A 17,263-nucleotide genomic window follows, 5' to 3' on the forward strand; every position below is an offset into this window, starting at 1 on the left:
AGTTACTGTCCTGCTTTCCCTTGCTGTTTTCCATCTTTGTGAGTGGGGGATAATGGGAGAAAGGTGGTCAGGGAAGGAAGAGAAAAAGATGCTGCTTCATAAAACCTCCTCAGAAATCCACAATAATGTTTTGAAGGAAGCAGTTTTAGAGGATGTGGCGGGGTGGTCACCCTGCCATGCCTTGAAGGGCTTAAAACAGTCTAAGAGGGCTGTAGCCAGAGGAAAGCTAGGCTGATTAGGGGGAAGTAGCCACATGTGGGGCCACATCCTAATCACACCACTACTGGCCCTAGAAGAGGGCTGTTAGCCAGGACAGTGGCTAACAGACAGACTTTCTCTAGCTACATGGAGAGAGAAGGACCTGGTTGCCTGGGAAGCTAAGGAGGGTACCTAGAGCAAAGCGGTGCCGAGGAAGGGCAGAGGGAGCTGGGGAGCTCCAGCCTAGCAGAGCCTCAGACTGCAGGCCAAGGTAAAGGCCTATGAAAGGGTACTAAGGCTGCAGAGGAGCAGCCCAGACCTAGGCAAAGGCAGCTGGTCTGACCCCCATTGCCGATGATGAGTGGTACAGACTGCAGTCTGCCCTAGGGAGCGGGGGCTAGACGATGACTGACAGTAGCCACTGAGGGAAGGGAGGGATAGAGGGTTGGGGGTTCCCCTGAGAGGGGAGACCCAGACTGAGGGGGTACTGCCAGAGGGCAGAACCCTAATCTAGAAGGGCACCAGGGTCCGGGAGGGGCACAGGGCCAGCGGCAGGCAAGACTCCGACCAGCAGAGGCGCTCCTGGCTGAAAAGAGCTAATTCCCTGGACAACCAGCAGGAGGTGCCACAGCGGTTAGTCGTCACCCCATTACAGAGGAATAAACAATAACACAAAGAAAATGAGAAACTTAGTTTAAAATCTTAAATCCTGTGAAGGGCTTTGCTATAAAAAAAAAGAGCTAGACTCTGACATCCATTCAGGTTTGGAAGCAAAGTGAGTAGCCTTTTTTTTTTTTTTAAAACAGCAAAGATGAACTGCTGGAATAGTAAAGGGGGTGGCAGTGTAAGAGTACCTGACTTTATGGTCAAAAATTTGACCTGCTTTATGGTCAAAAATTCCAGACGGAGTTCTGTCAAACTCAGTCTAGAAAGCCAAGATCCTACAACTGAGAATTCTGGCATAAATTCTCTTTGGCAAAAGACAAAGTTCAATAATTTAAATGATTTCAGAAAACCCTGCTTTTAAAGACCTTTGTGGTATGTCCAATGATTACAACTACATTTTGATTGATTTTTTAAGTATAAGATAGAAGCAAACAAGTTTCTCTTGCAGTATGCTGTTTATTTAGATCCTAGTGTAATTAAAAGTGTCCAGCTACTTATGACTATAATAAAAACTCAACCCTTAAATTCTTATCTGTAAGACTAGTAAATTTCATGTTACACATAAGACATTATATTAAATAGTTTATTTTCAAGGGGCAATGTACACTTAGCAAATATTTTGTCAACCAGCATTAGGCCATTGTGGCTTGAAACATGAGAACAATAAAAGTTTGAAAAAAAGACACCTGTACACAATTTTACTTCAAGTAGATGTGAAGTCTCTGCATTCAAATGTAAAACATGCTATACTATTAACCAGTGTTTCTATGAATAATACACTGTCAAATAAATTACTGTAACAAATGCCTAAAGTGAACATGTGACCACAAAAACATAACATTATAAAGGTAGATCATTTACAATAAAATGTGTTACTAGCACTAAATATTTATCATACAAAAACAACTATTGCATTTAGCTCTGCACAGAAAAAAAATGACTGGCCATTTCTTTAGGGCTGTGAACTACTAGAGATGCTATATTCCACTTCAGGTGAAGTAGAAAGCAGTTGATTTGTGCTAGAGCTGCAAAAATACTATCATTGCATTTACTATCCATGTTTTGAAAAGTGTTTAGAGCCAAAATGATGGTCAACCAATATTAACTAATTTCTAAGAATATTAATCTTTTAAATCAGATAATCAAATTGCCATTTCACTTTTATTCTAAATTCAAAACACCATCTAACTTCACAGATTTTTTTTTTTTGAGGAAAAATGCTAAGTTTGGGAAGATCATAGAGGCTGGACATGGAAGCAGGAGGCTATGTAGTGATAAGTCCAGTCGTCGTCGTCGTCTTTTTTTTTTAAGTCTCAGTAACTTGCATGCTGTCAGGCACACCAAAATAGCACGCCAAGTTTCTATAATCAGGAACTAAAAATACTAGTTGGAAATAACTCAGTCCTTTCGTACTCTTCTTTTGCGTACTGATTTCATTGGACCATCTCCAGACCCTGTGCTTTCATCAGCTTCTTTCATCTGGAATAGAAGATTTTGGTTTAACTTCATCAAATCGGCAATCTAAATTTAATTATGGCAATAATGAGAGGTATTTTCCTTATCCCAATCATATTGACTATGGATAAAATACTGCAACATTTGGCAAGTGTTACAAAATGCACAATGGTAAAGTCCCTTTCTTCAGCCTTAAATAATCTTTATTTCCTGTCCTATAAACAGAATATAAAAGATGAGTATAAACTGAAGTTTTATCCTCAAAAGCTTTCTTACTTTTCTTGCCTAATTTACTCAGTAGTATCCAAAGAAACAACTTAATTTGTAGGGTCATGAATGCAGTGACTTTCCCTCCACCCCCCTCCGTAAAGTACAGTCTCCACTCATTCTACCCATCATTTCTTACTTTGGAGGTTTTAGGTACACCACAGCCACATAACTCAGGGAGACAAAGTAAGCAGCATGAGACTGGCCAAAACAGATGTCTGACTTAGTGCTTCCTAATTTGAAAACAGGTAATTACCGTATCAGAAGTCCTCTCAAGAGGAAACTCCTGTATGGGCCAATGTATTGCAACCCTGCTTCCCTGTTACACCCAATTGCAGGCCTGTCATTTTAATTTGAAGTTCCTGAGCGATAGCACTGTCTTAGCAATGACTATCAACTGTGTGAGAAATCTGTAAATTAGATATTAACAGCTAGTCATAATTATAAAAACGCTTGCATACCCTGGTAATAACTAGATAAGATATGCAGAAAAATAAGAAAGTCTGCAATATTTTTTAAAAAGTCTTCCAAAATGAGGCATTAAGAGATTTGCTGCCTGCCAAAGCATCCAACACTTTTTCAAAACTGCTAGAAGAGTGGTTAGCTATACAAAACTGTACTCTTCTTTCAATCTCCCTGGCACAAACCCTGTCAACACCAACAAGTTCTACAGAAAGTTAGAAGTTTTAAAATAATATCACATTAGCCAAACTGAATGGAGGAAAGATTTCCTTTTCCAAAACACAGCAGGCTGTTTCCGAACACATCATTTACAAAGCTGCTGGATGTAGCAGGGGAAGCTGTAACCACAGATTTTACAAGCCTATACAAGTCTAATGCCTGAAATAATAAAATACATTATTAAACTATATAAATAGAGAAAACATCCAAACTAGTACATGGGCAGGGGTCTGGTTTTTACATAAGAATGGCCATACTGGGTCAGATCAAAGGTCCATCCAGCCCAGTATCCTGTCTACTGACAGTGGCCAATGCCAGATGCCCCAGAGGGAGTGAACCTAACAGGTAATGATCAAGTGATCTCTCTCCTGACATCCATCTCCACCCTCTGACAAACAGAGGCTAGGGACACCATTCCTGGCTAATAGCCATTAATGGACTTAGCCTCCATGAATTTATCCAGTTCTCTTTTATGGATAAATTGGAGGGGGAGAGAAGAATGTGGTCACTATATTCCCTGTAAAACATATTTCTGTGAAACTATCAAATTCCTGCTTTTTCCCCCACTGTGCTTATTTCCAAATCTTATTTGCAGTTCTAGAGTAGCTTACCTCATCCTCAGAACCACATTTATTTGATTTGTCACCTTCTTCTTCCTGACTTCCTTCTGCAACTTCATTCTCCTCTTCATCATTTTTATCTTCACTTTCACCCTCACCTTCACCTTCTAGAGCAGAGATTAACACAATGACTCAGTAGATAGACTATTTTATGCAAAGATAAGCGAGAAAACCAAATACACTGCTAAAGCAAAATATAAACAAAATAGACAATTTCAAATTTTAACACGGACCGTTTTATATGCAACTGTTCAAACTAACAAACTCCTGATACCAGGGGTAGAGATTTCTTAACATCAACTAGTGTAAGATCCATTGTCAAATTTTAGTACCCAATTTTGACAATTTCAACCTAGCCTCTTTTTATGCCAGCAATTCATGTATTTAGACATTCAAGCAACATTTACTGCAACTGCAAACAACTGTTGACACAAAAAGGAGGAATCTACTCCTTAATCTCTAACTATTTTAGCAAATGGAATTTTAGTCCAAAACAGAGATTGGATGGTTCATGAGACAGACAATGGAATTATGGGCTATTATTCACAGTATCATTAAACAGTTACCACCCATACTTGATGGGTTTCCCAAACCCTATATTCTGGCCTTCAAATAACTCAACCTCATAATCAGAAGCAAGCTTCCACCAGACCAGGACACAAAGCAGCAGCAGACCTCATCGTAACAGATGCAAAACCTGCAGACATACCTCCACTGCAACAATGATCAATGCCCCCCACAACACACCTTTCAAGATTGATAGAGCTCATGTGTATTCCACAATAGGAGATTCCAAGCTATATTTTGAAGGTGGGTAGGAGTTCACAAGTTCCCAGGACTGAGGACAGCCCTGCTGAACTCGGCGTCCTCCCTGATTTGGGGAACGATCGCATAGTGTGAGGTGAACATGTGAACTGAAGACCAGGTGGCAGCCCTACAAATGTCCTGGATGGGGACATGGGCCATGAAGGCAGCCGACGAGGCCTGCACCTGAGTCAAGTATGCCCTCACAATGGGTGGCGGGGAGACACCCGCCAGCTCATAACAGGTACGGATTCACGAAGTGATCCGACTGGAAAGCTGCTGAGTGGAAATCGGCTGGCCCCTCGCACGCGCAGCCCAGGCGACAAACAGTTGCGAGGACTTTCTGAAGGCTTGGTCCGCTCGAGGTAGAAAGCCAGAGCCCACTGCACATCGAGCGTGTGGAGATGGCGCTCCTCACTTGGGGTAGAGGACCGGTAGAAAAATGTCCTGACCCATGTGGTAAGCAGAGACCACCTTTGGGAATAAAGTGGGGTGTAGGTGGAACTGGACCTTGTCTTTATGAAAGACCGTGTACAGTGGCTCGGAGCTCAGGGCCCTGAGCTCCGAGACTCACGTGGCCGAAGTGATTGCAACCAGGAAGGCCACCTTCCACGGGAGGTGAGACCAGGAGCACATGGCCAGTGGTTCAAATGGGGACCCCGTGAGACGAGCCAACACCAGGTTTAGGTCCCACTGTGGGACCGGGGGTCTAGAATACGGAAAAAGACAGTCCAAACCCTTAAGGAACCAGCCAGTCATAGCATGGGAAAATACCGTGTGCCCTTGCACCGGCAGATGGAAGGCCAATATGGCTGCCAGATGCACCTTGACTGATGAGGGCGCCAGGTCCTGGGCCCTCAGGTGGAGGAGGTAATCAAGGATAAGCTGGATCAGGGCGGTCACCAGGGAGACACCCTGGTCCGCCACCTACCTAGAAAACCGGGACCACTTTACCAGATAAGCATGGCAAGTAGAGGGCAGTCTACTTTTGAGGAGGATGTGCTGAACCTGCTCTGCGCACGTCCTTTCCTCTCCACCTAACCACTGAGCAGCCATGCCGCGAGGTGAAGAGCTGCCAGGTTGGAGTGGAGGAGGTAGCTCTGTTCCTGAGAGAGCAGGTCAGGGTGGAGCAGCAACGGCCACGATGGAGCTACCGCCAGACCCATGAGAGTCCTGTACCAATGCTGCCTGGGCCACACCGGGACAATCAGGAGGACCTGGGCCTTGTCCGTCTTTATCTTCTCCAGGATCCTGCTGATTAGAGAGAATGGGGGGAAAGGCGTAGACAAGCTGGCCTGACCAGGACAGGAGAAAGGTATCGGAAATAGCACCCCTCCCCAGGCCTCTCCGGGGCAAAACCAGGCACATCGCCGATTCTGCCGAGTCGCGAACAGGTACACCTGAGGAGTTCCCCACCTTCAGAAGAGCTGGTGGGCCACTTCCAGGTGGAGGGACCACTTGTGGTGCAAGGAAAAGTCCCTGCTCAAGCAATCCGCCCTCTTGTTCTGGGTGCCCAGTAGGTGGAAGACCTTCAGGTAGATGTTATGGGCTATATAGAAGTCCCACAGCCTAAGGGTTTCAAGGCAGAGGGCAGAGGATTGGGCTGTTGATATAGAACACTGAGGCCGTGTTGTCCGTGAGGACCCTGACTACCTTGCCCTCCAGGTGCAAGCTGAAGGCCATACCTGCCAGCCGCCCTGAGCTCCTTGATGTTTATATGTAAGGTCAGATCTTGAGCCAACCACAGGCCTTGGGTCTGAAAGTTCCCCACATGGGCCCCCCAACCCAGGTCTGACACATCGGACACCAGCTCCAACGATGGGGCCCTGTCCCTGAACGTGACCCATTGGAGCATTTTGTTAGGGGTGGAACACCACCATAGGGAGGCGATCAGAGTCTGGCAGGGTGAGGACCTTGTCCATACTGTCCGTAGCCTCGGAGAACTTCAAGGCCAACCAGAGCTGGAGGAGCCTCATCCTGAGTCTGGCGTAACGGACCACGTACGTGCACACCGACATGTGACCCAAGAGTTGTAGGCAAACCCTGGCTGATGTCACCAGGAACCTTGTGACCAAGTCAATGAGACCTTTCAGGATCTTGAATCTGTCTGGCAGGAGAGATGCCCTGGCCGACACTGCATCCAGGAGCACCTCAATAAACTCTATGCGTTGGACCGGGACTAACGTGAACTTGGGTGTTGTTTACCAACAGGCCCAAGGTGGTGCACATGGACAGGAGGAGCGCCACATGATCCCTCACCTGCGCCCGGGAGGTGCCCTTGACAAGCCAATCATCCAGATAGGGAAATATCTGGACCTCCCACCATATGAGGTAGGCAGCTACCATTGACATGCATTTTGTAAACACCCTGGGGGCAGTAGACAGACCAAACGGGAGGACCGTGAATTGGTAATGATTCTGTCCCACCACAAAACAGAGGAAGTGCCTGTGCCCCTTGAATATGTGGATGTGGAAGTACGCATCCTGTAGATCGAGGGCAGCATACTAGTCCTTGGGATCCAGGGAGGGGATGATGGAGGCCCGGGAGACCATGTGGAACTTAAGCTTCACCATGTACTGGCTCTGCCCTGAGCGATTGCTGGGCGGTGATCGGCGTCGGGAACGTTCACTCAACCGAGACCAGTACCAGGCTGGAGGCGACTGCGGAGATCTCAGCGGCGGCTTGCCTCTGGAGCACAGGGCTGACATTGGCAAACATAACGTCCTGGGCTGCCTGGAGGGCTTCAGGCCTGGACAGCATCCGGAGAGGCCTGTTCCGAAGGGGCTGGGCTACTCTGCTTAGTGTGAGTCAGAGGCCTGGGGCCAGTGGGGATCGAGAACTGCCCGACATGGGCCTAACCTCTGTCCCAGACTTCCCTCCGTGCCGCTGCAAAAAGGGAGTCTTCCTGGCCCTCTTGGCGTGCCCCGTGGATGGGGAGCGGTGCCTACTGGTCGATGGGACCGGAGGGTCACTGCATAGCGACGCTGCAGTGCCGCATACCGGTTCGGAGCGGCATGCCAGGGTCAGGGTCAGTGCCAACTCCATCAAGATGGCCCGGAGCCAAATGTCCCTTTCTCTTTTGGTCCAAGGCTTAAATGACTTGCAAATCTTGCACCTTTCGCTGATATGAGTTTCTCCCACGCAGCGCGAACAGTCTGCGTGCAGGTCACTTCTTGGCATAAAACGAGTACAAGAACCGCACGACTTAAACCCCGGGGCACACCTCGGCCCAGGCTCACTTACGAATTAAACTAACTACAGGTACTAATGCTGAACGAACAAGCAGTTCTGGGGATGAGCTACAGCAAAGCTGGAGCAGAGCAGTTCCAACGCACCTTCACTGGCAGCAAGAAGGAACTGAGGGTGGGGGCAGCGCGCAGCTTCCCATATACCGCGCCAGGCAGGCACCACTCCAGGGGCCGCGGGTGACGCTCCCCCCATGGGTACTGCTAGAGGAAAAACTTCTGGCACCGGTGCACATGGCAAGCATGCACACCTATTGTGGAATACACATGAGCAATCACTCGAAGAACAAGACGATTACTACAATCTCAAATTAACTCACACAGAAAAAGGATAAAAAAAAAAGTAACAACCATCACCCTTGGGCAAACACACTTCACAAAATTATCACTCTATATCTGACCTCTCAGTCCTCATTCTCAAAGGAAACATGCAGAACACCTCCAAAAAATGGGCGTGGGAAATAAAATTGGTACCTTTTCTAGATATGCACTATAAGGTGGATAGAAAGCTGGCTCGATCATCAGGCTCAAAGGGTAGTGATCAATGGCTCCATGTCTAGTTGGCAGCCGGTATCAAGCGGAGTGCCCCAAGGGTCAGTCCTGGGGCCGGTTTTGTTCAATATCTTCATTAATGATCTGGAGGATGGCATGGGCTGCACCCTCAGTAAGTTTGCAGATGACACTAAACTGGGAGGAGTGGTCGATATGCTGGAGGGTAGGGATAGGATACAGAGGGACCTCGACAAATTAGAGGATTGGGCCAAAAGAAATCTGATGAGGTTCAACATGGACAAGTGCAGAGTCCTGCACTTAGGACGGAAGAATCCCATGCACCGCTACAGACTGGGGACCAAATGGCTAGGCAGCAGTTCTGCAGAAAAGGACCTAGGGGTTACAGTGGACAAGAAGCTGGATATGAGTCAACAGCGTGCCTTTGTTGCCAAGAAGGCTTACGGAATTTTGGGACGTATAAGTAGTGGCACTGCCAGCAGATCGAGGGACATGATCATTCCCCTCTATTCGACATGGGTGAGGCCTCATCTGGAGTACTGTGTCCAGTTTTGGGCCCCACACTACAAGAAGGATGTGGAAAATTTGGAAAGCATCCAGTGGAGGGCAACAAAAATGGTTAGGGGACTGGAACTCATGATTTATGAGGAGAGGCTGAGGGAACTGGGATTGTTTAATCTGCAGAAGAGAAGAATGAGGGGGGATTTGATAGCTGCTTTCAACTACCTGAAAGGGGGTTCCAAAGAGGATGGATCTAGACTGTTCTCAGTGTTAGCAGATGACAGAACAAGGAGTAATGGTCTCAAGTTGCAGTCGGGAAGGTGTAGGTTGGATATTAGGAAAAAAACCTTTTCACTAGGAGGGTGGTGAAGCACTGGAATGCGTTACCTAAGGAGGTAGTGAAATCTCCTTCCTTTGAGGTTTTTAAGGTCAGGCTTGACAAAACCCTGGCTGGGATGATTTAGTTGGGGATTGGTCCTGCTTTGAGCATGGGGTATGGGCTCAATGTCCTCCTGAGGTCCTTTCCAACCCTGATATTCTATGATTCTATGATATCAAAAATCATGGACTCAGACACTGGATTTATGGCTCATTACATCAATCTGTAACCCACTAACCTCCTTTTGTCCTGTGAGTGCAGAGAATTAATTGCCCACTTCACCTGGAATGGTCTCGACACACATATTAACTCCTTATGCTTAACAATCTGCTGTTCTATCTTGTATTTAGCTGTGACACTCTGAATACCGCTACCAGCTCTGTGTAAACTCAGAAGCTTGTCTCTCTGACCAACAGAAATCAGTCCAATAAAAGACATTACCTCACCCATTTTGTATCTCTAATATCCTGGGACCAACACAGCAAAAACATTGCAATCAACATTAGTAATCAAAATATAGTTCTTAGTGACAGACATCCAGGTCAGAAAAAATATTAACTGGCACTTGTTGGTAGTCTCAACAGAGGTGCCATGAACTGAATGGGCATGGACACTTAAAATCATCTTATTCTCTCTGGACTGATCTACAGTAGGAAATTTGGACACATAATTCGCTACCAGTTCAACTCCAGTGGTGGAAATAGTAATGTTAACAGGTACTAAGTGTTTTTATTCAGGGCAAGGAAAGATGACACGGTGGTAGAAACACCCGATCCGTCTGCACCATAATCTCTACCAGTGCTACCAACAGTAGAGATAATACCAATAGAAAACAACATGTCCTAGTTTTCCTGGTATAGATGCAGACATAGAGATGTTTACTTAAAAAAATAGCTATATAACTGTCAGGACAGTGTGGAAAAACACCACTGTTCACATTCTGTCAAAAATACTTCAGTTTTTAGTGCTGTCAATCCAGCACTCTGCAGAAGCACTAGCATCACTTAAAAATAATAGAGAAAAACCTAAACACCAAAAGTAGCAACTGCCAGAAACGGAATAAATAGGACAATTGTACTATTTGTTACTGATTACCTAATAAATAAGGATCTAATTGTCCTCTAAAAGCTGCACATGCACCTTATCCTCCATGGCAGAGTTGCCTCCTTTCCCTAGATACCTCTTTAGGGGTCAGGAGCTCCAAGCAGAGGAATGAGGGCAAACCAGGGGATGTGTGGCCAAAACAAGTTATCACCACCCACTGGCCCCACAGAAATGTCCCATTAAAGTAGAAGAGAAGAGCAAAGAAGAGCAAATCACAAAGCTGAGGAGCTCCTTTAGAGATAACGTCCTGCCAGCAGCCACACACACACCCTTAAACTGGTCTACTTAAAGTCTACTTCAAGGTCACCCTTAAAGGTCTACTTCAAATGCTTCTGCTGCTCGCAATTGTGTTGTCTTGCATGGAGGGGCAGAAAATTTCTCCCATAGGCAGATCCCAGGAGTTTTAGGACTTCATAGGTCAAATCAACACCATACTCTCTACCCAGAAACAAAGAGGCAGATGTTGACTCTGCAGATGTGACAGCTGTGGTCAGGATCAGAAGTAAAAAACTAGTAGTAAATTATATTATGGTTGCAGATTCTATATGAAGTAGTCTGGTAGAAAACCTTTTATATCTCTGCATGGGAGTTGCTGCCCATCAGCCTGAAGTATCAACATCAGCAAGAAGGTGTAGGAAGAGAAGGAAGGAGTAGAGGCCATTTCCAAGCCCTGACCCAGGTTATTTCCCTTTCTCAGTACCTGAGGGAGGATCCTTCCTTCCTTTCTTCTTTTTCTCCTTTATCATCTCTTTTTCCTTCGCCTCAATTTGTCTTCTTTCTGTAGGAAAGACAGAATCAGGGAAAAGCAGAAGCCATGTGCTCCACGCTTTCAGGCATGAAGAGGCAAAAGAATGGTGTAAAGGGAACAAAACCTTCTCTTAGGTATGAAAAGAAGATTAATAAGTTTTTTGTCTGCTTCTTCCTGGTAAGTGGAATCATAAATTCCATGTAAAGAATAGGGAAAAGGAGAGATGTATGACAAAGCCTTTATTTTTTCCTGTCACAAGGCACAGAAGTTGTCTAAAGACCTTTGAATAGACTGCATGTCTAGAAATTAAAGACTTTTCTTTAGTATGTGTTTAGTTACTACTGGGATTTTAGGCTTTAACACTGGATCCAATGAGTCTCCTTGGTGTAACAGTACTGACCGTAAACAGCCATTCCATAGACAAAATTCTTAAACAAGTTAATCAAAGAAGTTGTGTGATTCAAGTTAGTTTTTCTTTGCAGTTGGTGCCACATGTATTACACTTTCAGTCCAAAATCTACTTTGATAATACTAGTCATCTATCAGAAAAAGATCCATCTTTTAATAATGTTTCAGTAATATTTTGAACCTCATCAGAATAAAACCAAAAAAAAATCTTGAATGGCATTCTGAGTATCTGAGTTGTACATCTTGATTCAGTGCGTAAGGATTAATGCAGATTTAAGAATTAAAACTGTTTACCACTAAACGAATCTCCTTTCTGCTAAAGGGAAACATCACGCTACAATGTGAGGAAAATCCTGGAAGTTTAATAAATTGAGATTATTTTTACAGTATGAAATCTGTAGTCTAAGAAATATGATTATTTTACTTGTATCTTTAAATTAAGTTTCATCATCATGTTACTACGTATGAATTCACATCTCATGAGTTTAACTATGCAGGACAGGCCTGAACTGGGTTGCTGTAAATGTACTTAGGAGGGCAGTCATTTCTATGGACTTGCAGGGCAGTTGGCCATTCTCGTAGGATTACTAGCAGAAATCAAATGATGGAGCGGGGGAGGGGGATCAGTATTCAGCTCACTCTTCCTGCTCTAGTCTTAGAAAAGGCAATGTGGGCTGAGTATGATTAGTGAGCTCTGTACTATTCTGCTTAAATCCCTGATATACAGTGTAGTTGTAGCCATGTCGGTCTCAGGATATTAGAGAGACTAGGTGGATGAGGTTGTATCTTTTATTGGACCAATTTCTATTGGTGAGAGATACATGCTTTCGAGCCACACAGACCTGCAGAAGAGCTGTCTCTCTCGCTCACCAACAGTAGTTGGTTCAATAAAGTATTACCTCACCCACCTTGTTTCTCTAAATTCCTGATGGCATTTTGAGATGCTGGCAGGCTGAACCATTCTCCTCTAGGCAGGAACGACGGGGGAAAAAGAAAGAATGAGCTGAAGGAAGGAGATGAGCAGTGGAAGTGTGAAAAGAACAAAGTAGGAATGTGAACCTTGCAGTAAAAAACGTACAAATTAAAAAAATCAGACTGAAGGAACAGATATGAAAAGAGAAAGGAAGGGGAGGAAGGAAGAAAAAAAAGCAGAGATGCACTAAATTATTTAATAAACCATGCAAAATGCCCAGTAGGCCCAAAGTGCCGGTGGTTCATAGGAAAAAGGTGGGTCCCCAGAGAAACCCTTACTAAGAGGGAGCCCACACACAGATGCAGCATCACCTGAACTGGATGGTAAGAACCTGTAACTCAGGAATCCTAGACTGCTATGCTGAGAGCAGTGAAGTAGGCTCTAGTAGCCCCTGGTTTCCAAGATGAACTCCATTAGGATACAGTAAAATGAAGCATGCAATGGAGAAGCAAGGGAGGCTTCTTTATTCAAGGGCAAGGAATATGACAGTGAATGGGCCAAAATAAGAGGAAGAATAGAAAGACAATGCCAGAGGGTCTGGACTGGAGATCAATGCTTATGACAACAGTACAGGTGGCATGGGGACAGTTAATGCCTCTGATGCTGAGATACAGATGAGGTATAGCCACAGACTGTACCGAATCACCAGCACTAACACAACCAAAAGCTATCAATATTGGAGCATCCATCTTATGCAGGGGTGGCCAATGGTAAGGCATTTGACACTGAGGTCAATCACTAATGCCAGAAAACACTGGCATCTAGAGGGTACAGACACTAGTGTAGACACAATCTGACAATCACTTGCCTCTTGACTGTTACTTCCTTAGTAAAAAGAGAAAAGAGTCATATTGAGAGAACGTCTTTGGAAGGCACAGTCTTCCGAACGAACTTGACAGACGTCAAGACCGTGTTCAAGACCGTGACCCCTCTTCTTATATACAACTTTGGGTGAGAGGAATGGTACCGTGAAGGTATCACAATGGTTTGCTAACACTCTCCCTATTGAATCCAGTGGCATGGGATGTTTTAGCTAAGTCCGAGTGCCAAAGCGTTTCAAGGCCTGATGATCTACTGGTTTCTGACTTGGCAGAATGAGACTGAGATCTGTGCAGGCTTCTAAGGCAATTCAGTACCACCAGATGACATAAAAAGTGAACTTTAAGGCAGGATTGTGTGTGTGTGAGAACAATTTGCACATAGAATAGTTAGGAAAAAGCTTCTCCCCAAGGGAGGAGAAACACCACATTCGTTTAGTGATGATGGACGAAGTGTCATAGGAGAAACATAGCTTAAAGCCACAGATTTGTCTATGGTCATCTTAGATCTGAAATGGTGTGGGAACATCTCAATAACATCTTAAGAGACCAAATATCCAGAAGAGGTATAAAGCCTAACATTATACACAACTAACTAAATTTAAATATTAGAAGGATTAAAAACTCTCTTGTAAAGGAAGAAGTTGATTGATGAAAGATCAAAAGACACTGTAGCATTCCTGCTTTTTGCCTTGATTGATCAGAAAGAACGGCAGGGCAGTTAGGACTGTGCACTCTTGCTCAAGGGTGGAGAAAAGAATGGCATAAGGGCAGAGGCAAGGTGTGCATACAGCCCCAGCAGACACAGCTATTCAAAAAGGTCAAAGAAGATACGTAGAGTAGACTCCAGGCAGGCAATGTTCAAAGAACTACTTATACTAATAAAAAGAAAAGGAGTACTTGTGGCACCTTAGAGACTAACAAATTTATTTGAGCATAAGCTTTTGTGAGCTACAGCTCACTTCATCGGATGCATTTCTTTTTGCGAATACAGACTAACACGGCTGCTACTCTGAAACCTACTTATACTAATGGAACACTGGTTTTTCTCCAGCCCTATTACTCTCCAATAGCTGGTTTTAACAACTGGCATTAATCTGCCTGGAAAAACAGTCTATAGCTATTTGAATTTTGACATGTCTACAATCACAATTGGTTTGCTCAGCTTACCCTCTTCAGCAATATCTTCATTTTCTTTTTCTTCTTCCAATTCTGCTTCATCATCTATCTCCCCTCTCTCTTGTTCTAGTTCTCCCTTTGTAACTGGCTTACAGACATCATTTTTTTTGTAGTCAATGTCTTCTTCTATTTTCTATAACAAATTAATCATTAACATTTTTAAATAACAGATATCTAACATTTATTTTCTAATCTGGGGGGATTTTGTAAAGGCATATTATTAAAACTGTAAGATTTAAGATAAAAATCCAACTGATTTTATTTGTACATGATTTTTCAATTACGTAAATTTATTGTTGCTAGAGGGCATTAAGGTCAAACAAATTACTATAATAAAAAAGGTGAAAATAAAATCAATTTTTCTTTTACCTTGGCTGGCCAGCAGAACAGTACACCCAACCCTACCGGCAGTGCTAAAGTCAAGATGTAAAGAACCCAAAGCCATGGACGGTCTTCTGCAGCAGTCACCAACTGACTAAACATACCAGGCTGCAGAAAGAAACAAAGAACGAATCACTATAATGAATAAAGTGATGTAGCATTTATATAGCTCACTGCATTTTTCAAAGTACTGTAAAGACATTTAGTAATCTTTATCATCATGCAAAAGGCTTCTCTTTTGGGAATTTAGAGGTTTTTTTGTTTTGTTTTGTTTTTTTTTACCAGCTATAATGTTGCACGCACTCTCTCTCTCTCTAAAGGGCAAGAATATTGTTTATTAAATATTAAGCGACAAAATTTTGTAAACTTGCACCATTAGAGATCTGCAGGTGTAAGAAATCAGCAGCCACACACAGACAGAATACATAGTCACGAGTGGGATGGGCCTGGGAGCCCAAGCACTGAGAGCACAGGCCAGGACCCTACCATTTGAGCTAAAGGAAAACTCTTAGGGCTCATCTACACTGCAGGGTAATGTGCTCTACGGAGGTGTAGTTTTGTGCATTAACTGGTCTGTGTAGACCCTACTGGTACAAGCTAAAGGTTCCCTAGTGCCCTTAACATAGTACTGTTTCAAAATAGCATTACATTAAAGCATACCAGCAGGGTCTATGAGGACCAATTAATGGAAAACATGTTAGTGTGCTTTAGAAATCATACCTTTGTAGAATGCATTACCCCACCAAGTAGACAAGCTCTTAGCAATAAGAGGCTTTGTAGTTGCTGGGCACTGCCATTAGAGAGAGTTATGATCACATACAATAGGCCAGCGTAACATCTTGTGACATAAGCCGAAGCTGTGTGCACACAGGATTTCAAAAGTGCTGGCTGTCTCCACGCAGTGCACATAAAGATGGATATGCATGTGAGGACAGGAAAAGGGACATGGATTTGATAACCGATGCACACTGTATTTTCAGAGTTGTATAGTGTATACTCAGAGTGACTTAAGGGCCTTAAATTTGCTTGATAGTAGACTTGCTACATGTCCAGTATACTTGGTCATTGATCCATTCCTAGAGAGATTACGTATTTAGGGTGAGTATACTATCAAGGTTTTGAGTCTAAAGACCCTACTCTTACTTACCAAGGAGTATTGAAATCTAGGGGTGAAATCTGACATCACTTGAGTAAATAAGAGTTTTGCCATTGACTTCAGAGAGATCAGGATTTCATGCATATGTAAAGCCAAGTGCTTCAAAGGTTTACATATGAGAAGAGCATAGATTTGGAAAAAGCTAAGCAATCAAACTAGAAAGATTTAGCACATTTCTCAGAACTGTTATCCACTTTGAATAAAAAGTAATCAAATCAATATATTGTCTACATTAACAGTAAAACTTCTAGCAGCATATTTCCCCACTTATTTTGGCTACTATAATTATGGTAAATACTATACCTCATTAGCACTAGCTACCAATTTCTTCAAGCCCCAGCCATCTGCAGCCCATTGATCTGCCACTTCCTTTTCTGAACAGATGATAAAATTATCAAAGTAGATATCAGGGGTCATAGACCACAGCTCTAAACCAACAGCACTGACAGCAGTCATTTCAAATGGGTGAAGATCCTCAAAATAATCTGGGTTAGGGATTTTTTGAGGACTCCAGATACCCTGTAAAAAGAAAAAAAGTCGTTAGAGAGATGCTACTAAAAACATGAGCAGTGAAGCACTTTAAAAAAAAAAGCCAAACATATGCCAGTTAGAAAGGATGGGGAAGTTACTTACCCTTCAGAGAAGCAAAATTAAAATGCATCTTGCAGTAGTCTCACTCTTGCATGTCACTTCCCTAGAACATGATAGACTGACCACCTCTAAGTCTTTAAAATTTTTGCTCCCTAAGGGTTGTGCTAGTGGTTGGTAGCACAAGGCACCTACATCCCTCATGCTACTTGTGGGCTCATCAGTGATTTGACACCACTTCCCTTGGAATCCTTCAGTCAACTGTTCATGGCCAATTACAAAAATTAAAATTTGATTATAAAAACTGGAGATAAACAGCAAGACCAATAGGCTTTACATCTTAAATCCTAAAATAATCAGCACCTCAAACAGTTATCTCAGGAGAGGTGAACACATAAATCCTCAAAAATGAGGTCTTCAGAGAAGCAGGATTACAAGTTAAGAAAGAAACAAATACTCTCCTTCTCCTAAACCTTGTTCTTAAAGATATGTTGCATATGTTCATTACACTGTGGATGTGTGTGCATCTTGTGTACCAGAGAGTTTTCTCTATTGGTGACCACCAGATTTGTTCCCAAACT

General features: G+C 43.6%; 1 protein-coding gene across 1 annotated transcript in view; it reads right to left on the reverse strand.

Annotated features, from left to right (window-relative positions):
* Nucleotides 1-1,434: 1,434 nt before the first annotated feature.
* The window catches only part of CLGN (calmegin), a 79,652-nt gene continuing 63,823 nt past the window's right edge, over nucleotides 1,435-17,263 (reverse strand). Inside the window, 6 exon segments of the mRNA XM_038399910.2 lie at nucleotides 1,435-2,343; nucleotides 3,879-3,994; nucleotides 11,132-11,209; nucleotides 14,549-14,690; nucleotides 14,927-15,046; nucleotides 16,398-16,613. Of these exon segments, the coding sequence (XP_038255838.1) occupies nucleotides 2,263-2,343; nucleotides 3,879-3,994; nucleotides 11,132-11,209; nucleotides 14,549-14,690; nucleotides 14,927-15,046; nucleotides 16,398-16,613 (753 nt within the window). The 3' untranslated portion in view covers nucleotides 1,435-2,262.

Source organism: Dermochelys coriacea, chromosome 4, assembly GCF_009764565.3.
Source record: "Dermochelys coriacea isolate rDerCor1 chromosome 4, rDerCor1.pri.v4, whole genome shotgun sequence".
NCBI lineage: Eukaryota > Metazoa > Chordata > Testudines > Dermochelyidae > Dermochelys > Dermochelys coriacea.